At 36.9% G+C, this 12093-nt stretch overlaps 1 protein-coding gene across 1 annotated transcript; it reads right to left on the reverse strand.

Annotated features, from left to right (window-relative positions):
* Nucleotides 1-496: 496 nt before the first annotated feature.
* Nucleotides 497-940, reverse strand: LOC122013721 (chaperone protein dnaJ A7A, chloroplastic-like). Its single transcript, XM_042569953.1, has one exon. The coding sequence runs from the start codon at nt 938-940 to the stop codon at nt 497-499; it is 444 nt and encodes a 147-aa protein (XP_042425887.1).
* Nucleotides 941-12093: the final 11153 nt, after the last annotated feature.

Here is a 12093-nt window from a genome sequence, read left to right on the forward strand (position 1 = left end):
ACATTATAAAAAAAATAATATTAGCAAACTGTGACTGTAATTACTTTTTTATAATTTCAGTTGTGTTTTTTGAAAAAAGAAATAATATATTTTAAAAATGATCTACTAGAATAAACTTTGTCTATTCCTCAAGTCTATCATGATTTACATCACATGTATGACTTCCATGGTATGACCATAAAAGAAAATGATAAATTAACTTAGAACTACTGAAATAAAAAGATGATACTTCAAGATTAAATACAGATATGATATTTTAACATGCATATTAAAAATTGATGAAACCACATGACATGTTTTATATACAAATATTAGACAAATATCTTAAAAGATATATAAGAAATCTGAAATCAAGGAAGCCACACCACAATTTAATGCAAGAAATGTTCTTGCTATTTCCAATTCCCAATTTATAAGAAATCTTCAACATTTGGTCAGCAAATCCAATCTGATTAACTGTCTTGCAGTCATCACAAACGAAGATTTAAGTTCATAATCACGTTCTGTTTGCCGTTTGGGCCTTGTTGAGATTGGCAAGCTCGTCGATCAGCTTCTTCTCTTCGTCACTTAATCTCTTTGGAATCTCGACTTGCACCCTGACCAATTGATCTCCCCTGTTGCTTGGCTTTCCGAGGTAAGGAACACCTTCGTTGGCCATTACAAGAGTTGTGCCTGGCTGTGTTCCTGCTGGAATCTTCATGTCCACTATGCCATCCACTGTGGGAACCTTCATGGTTGTCCCCAAGATGGCATCGACATACGATACCTTGCATGTGTATAGAATGTTGGTTCTGTCCCTCTTGAGCACAGGGTCGGATAGCACTTCGATGAATACGTAGAGGTCGCCGGGAGGACCACCTCTCTTTCCAGCATTCCCCTCCGAGCGGACCCTCAGGTGACTACCGGAGTCTATTGAAAATTTGGTTGGGTTGATTTTCATCCAAAACATCCATTTTGGGATTACTCACATTCTAATGGTGGATGAACTACTCATTTTAGCCCAAACAATGATCAACCATCTGACTTTGAAATCAGTTTGTAAAAACTATTTTGTTTGAAAGTTCATTTCCACCTAAAATGTAAATTTTGAATCTAACAAGTGTCTAAAGAAGTTGATTTGTGAATCAATCTGTTTGGAGCAGATTTGCACAAAATAGTTGACATCTAAACCTCTGAATCAGATGTTCACAACCTTTTTACAAAATTTTATGCGAGTTGATTTCCATAAAAAAAAATGCATTTAAGAAATACTCACATGCATTAGGTATCTAAACAACTCATTTTGGTCCATTGGTCAATAGTGGATTTTGGATGGTAACATTTTGATTTAAAACCTTATGTGAAGCATGGATATGCAAAATTTAATAATAATTGCATGCAAGCAGTGTTTAAACGATTCCTTCTACCCTAAATGAAAATCCCTGCTTGGGGCAAATCTGCAAAAATGGATAATTTAGGAATAAGCTTGTGATAAAATTTTCCCTTGAGAACTTACATGTGAGCTCATTTCCAACCCCCCCAAAAAAAAAATCTAATAAATGTCTATTTTCTAGAGATGGCAAAAACTTATTTTTATCTAAGGAAGCGGATTTTAAAATCAGTTTCTGACTGATTGATTGGACGGATAAGTACAATAGAAGATGATCCGGTGATAAGGTGGGCCTCGCCCCGTAGGATGTTAGCGTCACGTAGAGGGTCAAAGTCAAAGCGGTCAATGTCCCCAGGCTAACGTCCGACTGGGTGCCCCCCTCAGTCGATCGGACTAAGGAATGGCTGGTCCAACGTTATCACAGCTCGATCTCATGTCGAACTTTCGACGCTCAAAGACCCAGTATCACCAAAGCAGGCGCCGACCGGCAGGTCATGTGCCGAGCGGCTGGAAGATCAAATCACAGCCAGCAAAGCGGAAACACGACCCAGCAAGCCTAGACAGTGGAGGTAGCCGAGCGGCCACCCCACTCGGCCCAAACAACGGGAGTAGCCGAGCGGTCATCCGCTCGGCCCACTAGCAAACAAAAGAGGATCGACTGATATCCTCCTCGAAACCCGTGTGGCTGACAGACAGCATGGTCGGCGGCATGATCAGGCAGAGAATCGTACGACGGAAGTTTCCCACTGTCTTGTCAAGATATACTCGGGTCATTGAGGTATGGCGTCAGAGGTACTTTCTCTGGCATGTCCTTTCAAGGAAAACTTTAAAAAACGTGCACGCATCGAGAAGCGTGCTCGCACGCTCCCGGGGTCCTATATAAGGAGCCCCAAGTTTCGTCGGAGGTATGAACAATCTACTATAGCTATTGTTACTCTGCTGCTTTTATTTCGCTACTTTGTTTTCTTGTTGCCATCACCGGAGAGCTGACTTGAGCGTCGGAGGGTCATCGCCGGGGAACCACTCCTTTGACCGGCACTAACGCTTTGTGCTTGCAGACTCGTCTCGTCGGAGGTCCACGCAGTCAACAAGAATGTCACGTCCCAAGCGTCTGTCGTCTCGACTCTCGAACAGAACCAGAGGGTATTATGGTATAACAACAACATCAAATTTTATCCTACTGGATGGGAATGGAGGGTCTTATGGTAAAGGGAAAAAAAAAAGGGGGGGGGGGCGGTTTTGAACAATGAACATAATGCGCTCTATTATAAAATTTGAATATAAAAGGTGAACTACACTGCAAGATGACTCTACAGAGATTTAGCGCATATTACAATTCAGCTTGGCCCTTTCTACCACTTTGCCCAATCATAAACTATAGAAGAAAAAAAGTAAGATAATCATTAAGTTCCTTTTTCTCAAGGTACTTTCTTCAAAATTCTAATTAATAATCAATATATCTTTTCTCTCATTTCTTTGCTATATATATTCTTCTCTTTGTATTACTTTCCAGTACTTCATTTCATGTATAGAAGAGCCAAGATCCATTAAATCATAGATGATATTTACATCCCATGCCTACAATTGAATGTCTTTCAGCTCATTCAAGTTTGCGAACTAAATTTTTTGTTAATCCCCTTCTACCTTTTACAAAATCAACTTTAATCAATTCAATTGGTCCAAATATAAAATCAATCAGTCCTCGAAAACATGTTCATATCATTTCAACTCATGTCATTTCCCCACATAGTGGAGCTACACCATCTTTGATTATGCTACTTAAAACACACAGAGTTTTGACCAATCTTCAAGTTGGAGACTAATTAATCCATAAAAGGTGAATCTGAAGACTTAAACACATTATTTATTCTACTCACTCCATAAAAGGATGATAACTCCTTGCAAGCTTCCGGTAAGCTGCCAAGCAAAAAGATATCAAGTGAACAGATGTAGTCAAATGGTTACATAAAAGCAAAAATATTTATTTTTGTGAAAAAAAAGATAAGACATACTTGCTGACATTTATCACAAGCATTTCAGGGTCATGCTTTTGCAGACATATTTACACAGTTTATATTTTTCACATTACATAAGTATATAAATAAAGTTAATTTGATCCTAATTAATGAAGTTAATTTCCTTTCTGATTTGTTTCCAACTCTTTAATTATTTCAGTCCATTTAATTTCACAACACTTTATTCAGCATCTTTATTAGTAATTGCCTTTAATACCAAGATGCATGTTTCCTTTCTTCATAATATCCATATATATTGCAGTCAATACAATGATGGGTAGGAAAGCTCAAATTGGAAGTATTTTATTAGAATAATGTCAATAGAATTCATTTTTCTTAAATTTCAAGTAAAACTAGTGGAAGTGCTTTAGCTGGCCAACTCCCTCAATAATCCACCCTTATTACATCATCTTGGTTGTGATGAGTAAATCAAATAGGTTTTGTCATGCTGAATTTTCTATAATAATTAATAAGGAATATTGCATCCCTTAGTAATGCAACACCAAGAACAACTTATCAACAAAGAGTTAAATATTATCAAGTGAAAGTGAAAGATAATCTCTTACATGGAATTCTGAATATTCATAGTAAAAATGTGGCCTAGATATCTCAAAAATTCTTTCACAACCTTTCTAAAAAAACAAAATAATTTATCAAATTTAAAACAGTTAAAATTTGAACAACAAAAACTTTTAAAATAGGGTTTATAACTCGAACTGCATTACTTAATTTTCTCCTTATATTCCTGAGGAACATCAAAGCCATGATCAATCACATGTATAAGGACATTTCAGTGCAAGAATCTCCCGCAATCCGGGGTCTCGAGGAAGGATCCATTGTACACGGCCTTACCTTGCTTTTATAAGAGGTTGTTTCCAGGATTCGAACCCGTGACCTTTAGGTCACAAAGCAACAACTTTACCGTTGCGCCAAGCTCCACTTCGTTGTATATGAAATTAAATTAAGAAAGCTCTAGTTATGAAGAATTGGAGATATACGTTGAAAATTTACTTAAGAAGGATGCAAGATTTGTTTATGGAACTGAAACCTATGTTAAACTTCATTATTCTGCAGTTTGCTATACAAACTTATCTGCGTGTTCTCTTCATCCTTTCACCTTCATAATATTATCAGATGAGAAAAAATAAAAATTGCCATGCAACACATGGGCATTTCACTAATTTAATGTAAAGTTAACCACATACTGTGAGACTTCTGTCACACTTTAGTAATTACTCTTTATCGTCCATATAACTTTAAGAACATGACTTTACATTCTCTAAAATTTTACAAACGTTACTCACTTTTGTAAGCATAGTTAGAATTACATGACAGTTTTTTTTCTGGCTCTTTACACTTGCATATGTCGGTTTGGATTTCACACTCTATGACTGAATGCTTCAGGAAGGTAAATGTCAATGCTAATATGCACTAGAAATTTGCCATGCTAATAGACAACCCCAAAGGTCATTTTGTAGTAGCTATTAATAATAATCCCTACAACTTCAGAAAGTAAACAGACAAGTATGTTTTGTAACAGACCTGTAAGTGGAGTCAACTGCATCAGAAGACTTACGGGTATAATAGGTCGTTTGTAAGTAGGATCTCATGCTAATATGATTTTCCTCTGATTATATAATAGGTCGTTGGTGTAGAAAACTGTAGGATAATGAAGTTTTGTAACTCACTAAGAGACATTTTGTTGCATCCTCAAGTAAATGATTAACATCTTGATCCAAAGAAAAATATAAATGCTTAACAAACATGCATCAGAAGCCTATGCATGCAGATTGGGACAAAAGTTGCATTAGAAGCAATCAGAGATATGACTCTGTGAAGTATACTTGCCACTTTTCATTTCCGATGTACTTGCATTTCTTGATACACCAAGGACAGAGTAGTAATCCTACAAATGTTGATTCAACATGGAACAAACCATCAGCAAAGAAAACAAATTTAAACAATGAGAAACAAAATCCACTTACAACATCAGCTCTGACGATGAATTGTGCTCCCCTATTATGCTTACTATTTAAAAGTGGCACAGCACTAAACCAAGGAGAGGAAGAAACTTGAGCAAGGAAAATTAGACTTAACGAAGCCATGTGATTCCTAGTACTGCAAATATAGAAATTTGTCTAATAGAAAGACTAGATAAAAATATCAGACCTCAAAGATAACATAAACATAGAAGCAATTTCCTTATTATGCTTAACAGAAATATCGTTTTCATAATTAGGGTTCTGTTTTCTTACTGTATTAGTTAGTTAAACACACTAAAAATGAATTACTTTCATGCAGTAAGAAAGTTTTCTGTAGGAGTTCAAAAGTTTCTACCAAGTCATGAGTAGCACACTCATGATCATGGGATTACCTAATAGTAATGCAGAACTTACCTCTATATGTAGTTTCAACATCTGAATACTATGACTCATTGTATGGTATTTGAATCATTCTTGCTCCCTTATTTTCCAACTTCAGTCACTTTGGTATGGATTCAGCTGTACTATTGGGTGATTGGTCATTCAAATACAAACAATTGCAACTAGGGAGTGGTCTTGTCCCAAAGACATTGGTGATCCATGGACGGCAACAGGTTTCTTCTGCCAGCATATCATGGAAGAATGAGTTGTGCTTTGTTCAGAGAAGAAAGAATATGGAAGAATGAGTTGTGTTTTGTTCAGAGAAGAAAGAACATGATCTTTTACAAGTGAGAGAAAGGAATTGGAAATTTAAGAAGACTGAAACACACACACACACACACACTAGCCCTTTGTGCTAACGAATTACTGCCGTTGCTCCACATCTCAACTGCTAGATCATGCTGCTGCCATTTCAAGCCGCCATCTGCATTTCTTGGTTCTGTTGAAGAAGCTGATGATTCCTGCCAGTTTCACCACTTTCCTTGTGTCCTTTTGTATTGTCCTGACATCAGTTGTGTCCACTGCATCCACATCAGCAGCTACCTTTCCTAATATATAAGGAAATCTGTACAACCATTTGGAAGACAGTTTAGGATTGTCATGCATTCTAGCTCCAAGTCTGCATTGGTTAATTCGGGTAGCTCTGATTGTTGAAGTGGTGGTTGTCCATGGAAGGGTTCTAGGAATGTTACAACAACAACAACCAAATATTATCTCACTAGATGGGTAAGCTATATGGATCTTTCTACAACAACGTAACCATGATATGTGAAAAATTAAATGCAATTTTGGTAACAAAGGTTGGTCCCTCTATTTGTTGCACGAGCTATAGGATCAGGTGATGAGTTACCCAGAGTACAGATGAACACGATGAAGGGGAGTCATGTCCCTAAAAATTGATTATTTCAGATCGCAATGAAGGAGTGGTCTCATCCCTAAAAATTGACAATTCATGATGTCAATAGGCTTCTTTGTCAACCTATTGTGGGAGAGAGAGTTGTCTCCACGGGGTGCCTAATTGACTAAAGGGTGACAGCTTTGCTATAATAGGACAAGGGGTCAATTCCAGGCTGGCGCATGCCCTTGGGGAAAAAACTCCTCCCACCCCCGGCCATTCGACGGTCGGTTATAAGTTGACCTCGTGATTTACCTTTTTTCACATAATCTAGGGATGGATTGTGAGAGGCACCTGGGTGAGCATAATCATCTTTTTATTTTTTGCTACAATGTGGACAATGTGGGAGAGAGAGTTGTGTCTTACTCAGAGAAAGGAGAATACGATATTCCTAAGTGAGAGACAGGAATTGGAAAATTAAGAAGATTGCAAATTAAAGCTATATGGACACACACACATACACATAATACAACATCTTCTCCATCGCTAACCTTTATTGTATCCATGTACCTCACTATTCTACAACACATCATAACTACTTTGACCACTAACATTTATAAGAGTACTACTAACATTAACAATAACATAACTACCTAATTACTTCCACTTCATGCTGCTTCCAGTTCCAGCCACCAACTACACTCTTGGTTACTTTGATGTCGCTCATGTTTCCCACCAGTTTCACCACTTTTTCCTTTTTAAAACTCAATTTATCCTGTCACCATTTGTGTCCACTGTGTCCACATCAGGAGCAGCCATATCATACCTTTTACAAACTAATCGACCAACCTAATTCTAGACTTAATCTTGTCAATTGTTACAAATGTCAAAATACATTAAATTGAGAATCATAAAGTGAAGTTGTCAATACTCTGAGAATGTTTGCTTTCATATGAAGAAACAAAAATGCATAGATGTAACCTAGAAACAACAATGTATTGAAGTTATTTCTACAAATATTAGGATCAAGTTGGGAATGAAACAAATTCTGACTCAAGTAGAATAAAATTAGTAGTAGACTAGGTCAGGTTTAGCCATGACCCACCCATGCTATTTAGTACTGTTTATAACCATTTCCTGAATTTTTAAGCCATGTTGTGAGTAATGTAACTTTGTTAACCATGAAGAATGATACTTCAGTCTCCCAATGATTTCGATTTTCTAGACACTATTCATCTTCTATTAAATAAATTCCATGGCCATATTGTATAAAATCCACACAACTTAATAATTCAGTGGCAAATGTTACCAGTATTCATCCTCTATTTAATAACAAATGTTGTACAAAATCACTAAAACAAATAGTTCAATAACAAATGTTACTGGTGTTAGCTGTATGCTAAGAAAGCTACATCATCCCCATATTCAAGAATTGGAGGATCAAGAAGATAAGAGAAAACATTATTTGATGAAAGTAAATACCGAGATCAATGCCTAGATGAAGACTAAGAAGAGATAAAGGACTTTAAAATGGAATTTTAAAGGCCAAGGTGCAAGAAAGAATATATGCAATTAACATATTCATGACAAGCTGAAACAAAAATGAAATAAAGCTAGCATGCATGTTTCATCCTTAATCAGTATAATCTGAAACTAGGAATTTCATGAAAACACAAGAATCATAGGAAACCTAGTAAAAGACATCAATAAATGCATTAGAGATGACTATCATGATGTTTGATCAAACAAACCATAGAAAGATGGACTAAAATGCTTACCCAGTTTGAGGCATGGAAACCATTTTTGCAAAGTAAAATGCAATAGCTCCCAGAGATGCATTTCTAGATATAACTCTATGATGTACTCCAAAATAAGCTGTTGGGCTTCCTCTGTATGGTATAATTGCCATTAGACTGGCGCAACTTATTGAAAAAGAAATGTCCAATTCAACCTCCTGTTTTCTATCTGCAATAGCAAACAGGAGTTACATTTTATCTTATACTTAAAAAAGTATAAAATTGTTGAATCTGATAAAACTACTAACTCCAAAATAATCCCTCGATACCTTCTCAAGTAGGGAATATGATGGAAAAACATTGAACGTGTGTTTAAAAATGGCATTTCCTTTCGAACTTCAATAATTTCGTCTAGCAACTCCTTTGTAATACATGACCAATAAAGTTCCTCATAAACCATCAACACAATCACCATGGCTACTTAATTGTATTAAATCCTAAAAAGACCGTAGGTAATATCATCCAACCTCTATGGCAAAAGGTGAAACTGTCACATTGGCAACCCATCCATGGTGGTCATACACTTCCTGGATGGTTGTAAATCACAGGGGTTTCGACCAGCAGCAGTAGCACATGCAGGGGCTAAGACAATCAGCAAGGCATTCCGCACCCGCTAGGAACAACCCCGGGCTTATCCGTGATGACACCTGCGCCAGCCCGTGGGGGCAATATCTGAGTACAACCTCAATTCTCAATCCAATTTTTAATTAATATACATTGGAGGAGAAAAAAAATACAAACTCATGAGATTTGATTAACAGGGCGAAATGCATTAAAGTGGATTCTTCTATTCCCTTCCGCGTCCATAACTCTGTGGAGTGATTTCCCAATAATAATAATAATAATAAAATCTTTAGCGCACTTTCCAAAAAAAACCATCAGTCGACGGCTCTAAATCTCCGATTGAGCAACAAAACAATCCTACAAAACACACCTAACCAATCGAAAACAGGTCACAGTCCTCGAAATGCGAAAAACGCTGCAATCCTAAGAGGAAGATCGAGAGTCCTATGCCTGAATCAACGGAGCCGGGGACAGAAGAAGTGTCCGGAAACCACTTCCTCTCTTCCGCTGGACTGGGGGGGAGGGCACGTAGTCAGAGAGGAATTCGTCCGCAAGCATGCGATCAGAGGTGCAGAAAAGGGTGAATGTTTATATCACCACAAAGCCGCGTACAAGACTGAGAACGCTGACGGGATCCGAAGATTGGGATCTCCTCCAATGCCACCACAGATAAATCTCATCCCTCCGATCCAACTGTTAAACGGGAGACACGATAGTCTTGAAATTTAAATATAATAATAATTTTTTAATAGCATAGTTTTAAAGTTCTCATGAATTTTTTAATAGTTTTTTAAATGAATTTAAAATTTTGTTGATGTTAAACAGGACAATTTTGTTTCCTTACTATTAAAGCTCTCATGGAATTCATAATTTTTGAACTTTTCTTTTTTTAAATATTTATATATCTTAAATTTAAGAGCTATTTCATTTTATTTTAGCTTTAAGAAAAGGAAAATGATACTCGCCGCGATAGGTTACCGTGAAAACTTTCCGCGACCCCGTTGGTAGTCCTCGTGACCAACTCCACCTCAGCCCTCTCTCTCCGCTTCGCGAATGAAGTCCTCTCGCGTCAAAATATTCAATTTTTTCGCATGCCCTAACTCTCTGAGCCCCTCCCCCCCTCGCAAAGTAGCAACTCTTTCTTCCCCCTCGCAAAGCAGCAACTTCTCCCTCTCATGTCGTTCTCTCTTCTCCCTCTGCTGCAGTCCTCATATCTCCACTGTAGTTCTCGGATCTCCCTCCCTTGCCGTTTTCTCTTCTCCCTCTCCTGCCCTAATCCTCCTCCCAGCGAAATTAGTCGAGTGCCCTAACTTCTTCAAAAATGTCGCAGCATCTTCTCCTTCCGTTCTCTTCCTCCTCCCAGCGAGCCTCGTCTTCCTCCTCCCAACGTTCTCGAAGAGAGGAGCATTCTCCCTCATTGTTCTCCCTCAACGAGGCTCGGCTCCATCAATGTTTTCCAAGGATTCTAAGAAGCGCATCAAGTTATAGTAGCAAGGAGCAGTGACTTTGAGTACTCTTTGAGGTAATCAACTTCTTCTTCTACATCTTTTCTTTCTTCAATTCGTGTTAAGCCAGTCCTAACTCGTCCACACCTCCTCCTTCTTTTTCTTCTTCTTCTTCCCTCTCTCTTCCAAGGAATCGAAGAAGCACATCAAGTTATGGCATCAACAAGCAGTGACTTTGAGTTTGAGTACTCTTTGAGGTAATCAACTTATTCTTCTTCTCTTCTTATTTAATATTCAAGTTTGGTAGGTGGGATTAAAATGTTCAGGTTCTTGAAGAACCTACCTTTTTATCCAATCTTGTGTCTGTCTAACCAATCAATCTGTATACTATTGTTTTCTAAGTTGTACCTCTCGTGTAGAGTTTACCATGTTAAAGATGACCCCTCTTGTAAATTAAACTGATGAAGGGCCCTCTCGCATAACTAATGATATTTCAGTTTAAGCTCTTTATTAGTAACCATAGCTCAATATTGAAAGAACCTCTTATACCAGGGAAAGGTTAGAGGGCAAACCAGTTATTGAGACTCTTTACTAGTCTAAGTAGTATTTTCTTTCTTAGTCTTGTAAATATGCTATATCTTCATTACAATTACAAGAGATACACTACTGGAAAGAGGATAGGCTTAGCACATGAAATGTATGGAAGGAAACTTTCACTCGCATAGCTAATGGTTTCTGCTTCTAGTTCATGTTTTTTCATAGAGCTTGTCTCATCATCTAGCATGATATTCTAAAATCATAGCTTGTGTCATGTTTAATCTCATGTCATTTCCCTATTTATTCGTATAGGCATGGAGAATTCACTTTTTCTTTTCAAATCTCTCTTCATCTTTTATGTATTACATGCTTGATTCCTAGGAAGAAATCAGAAACAATACATGATAAGTCTATTGATTCTTCTGCTGCTACAGTAGTAAAAAATCACATTGTATGTTACATGTTTCATGTTTCATATAGACTTCATTATTTTTCATATTTAATTCCTTTTGCACAAGAACATGAAAGGCATTATTGATTTGCCCTTTTATAGATTTATTTTTGTGAATAATGACATAAATTTTTATTAATCTAAGTAATAAAAATTTGATTATTAGATTGTTATTTCATGGCATCATCAAGTTATAGCAGCATTAACAATACGAGATTTCAAGATGTAACATATAAGGACTGCGGACAAAGAACAATGGTTTGTGTTTCTAGATCAACCAAGAATCCTGAAAGATAATTTTACAGATGTGGACAACATGGATGGCAAAAATGGATAACGCTCGATACTAGTTCATCTAGCAAAATTAAAAGTGAACAGAATGTTCCTCATGGACATAATTCAAGAATAATCAATGTACCAAAATTTATTTGGATATCAGTGATGGTGAACTTGATTCTCTTAGCCATAATTCTGATTGTGTTGTCAGTTCATCTAGTTAGTTAGTGTTAAGTAATGTTGGTGTTCTAATGTAAATGACTAAATGTTTGTAATTCTGGACGTAAACTTGGTTTGTTAGTTTATATGGTTAAACACCATTCGAATATAAATTTATGAATATTTAATTGAAATGTTTAATTGCAGTGTTCAAATAGAAATA

The sequence above is a fragment of the Zingiber officinale genome, chromosome 8B (assembly GCF_018446385.1).
Source record: "Zingiber officinale cultivar Zhangliang chromosome 8B, Zo_v1.1, whole genome shotgun sequence".
Classification (NCBI taxonomy): domain Eukaryota; kingdom Viridiplantae; phylum Streptophyta; class Magnoliopsida; order Zingiberales; family Zingiberaceae; genus Zingiber; species Zingiber officinale.

Coding starts and splice junctions, on each gene's coding strand:
- LOC122013721 (XM_042569953.1), bottom strand. CDS start 940: ATGAAAATCAACCCAACCAAATTTTCAATAGACTCCGGTAGTCACCTG.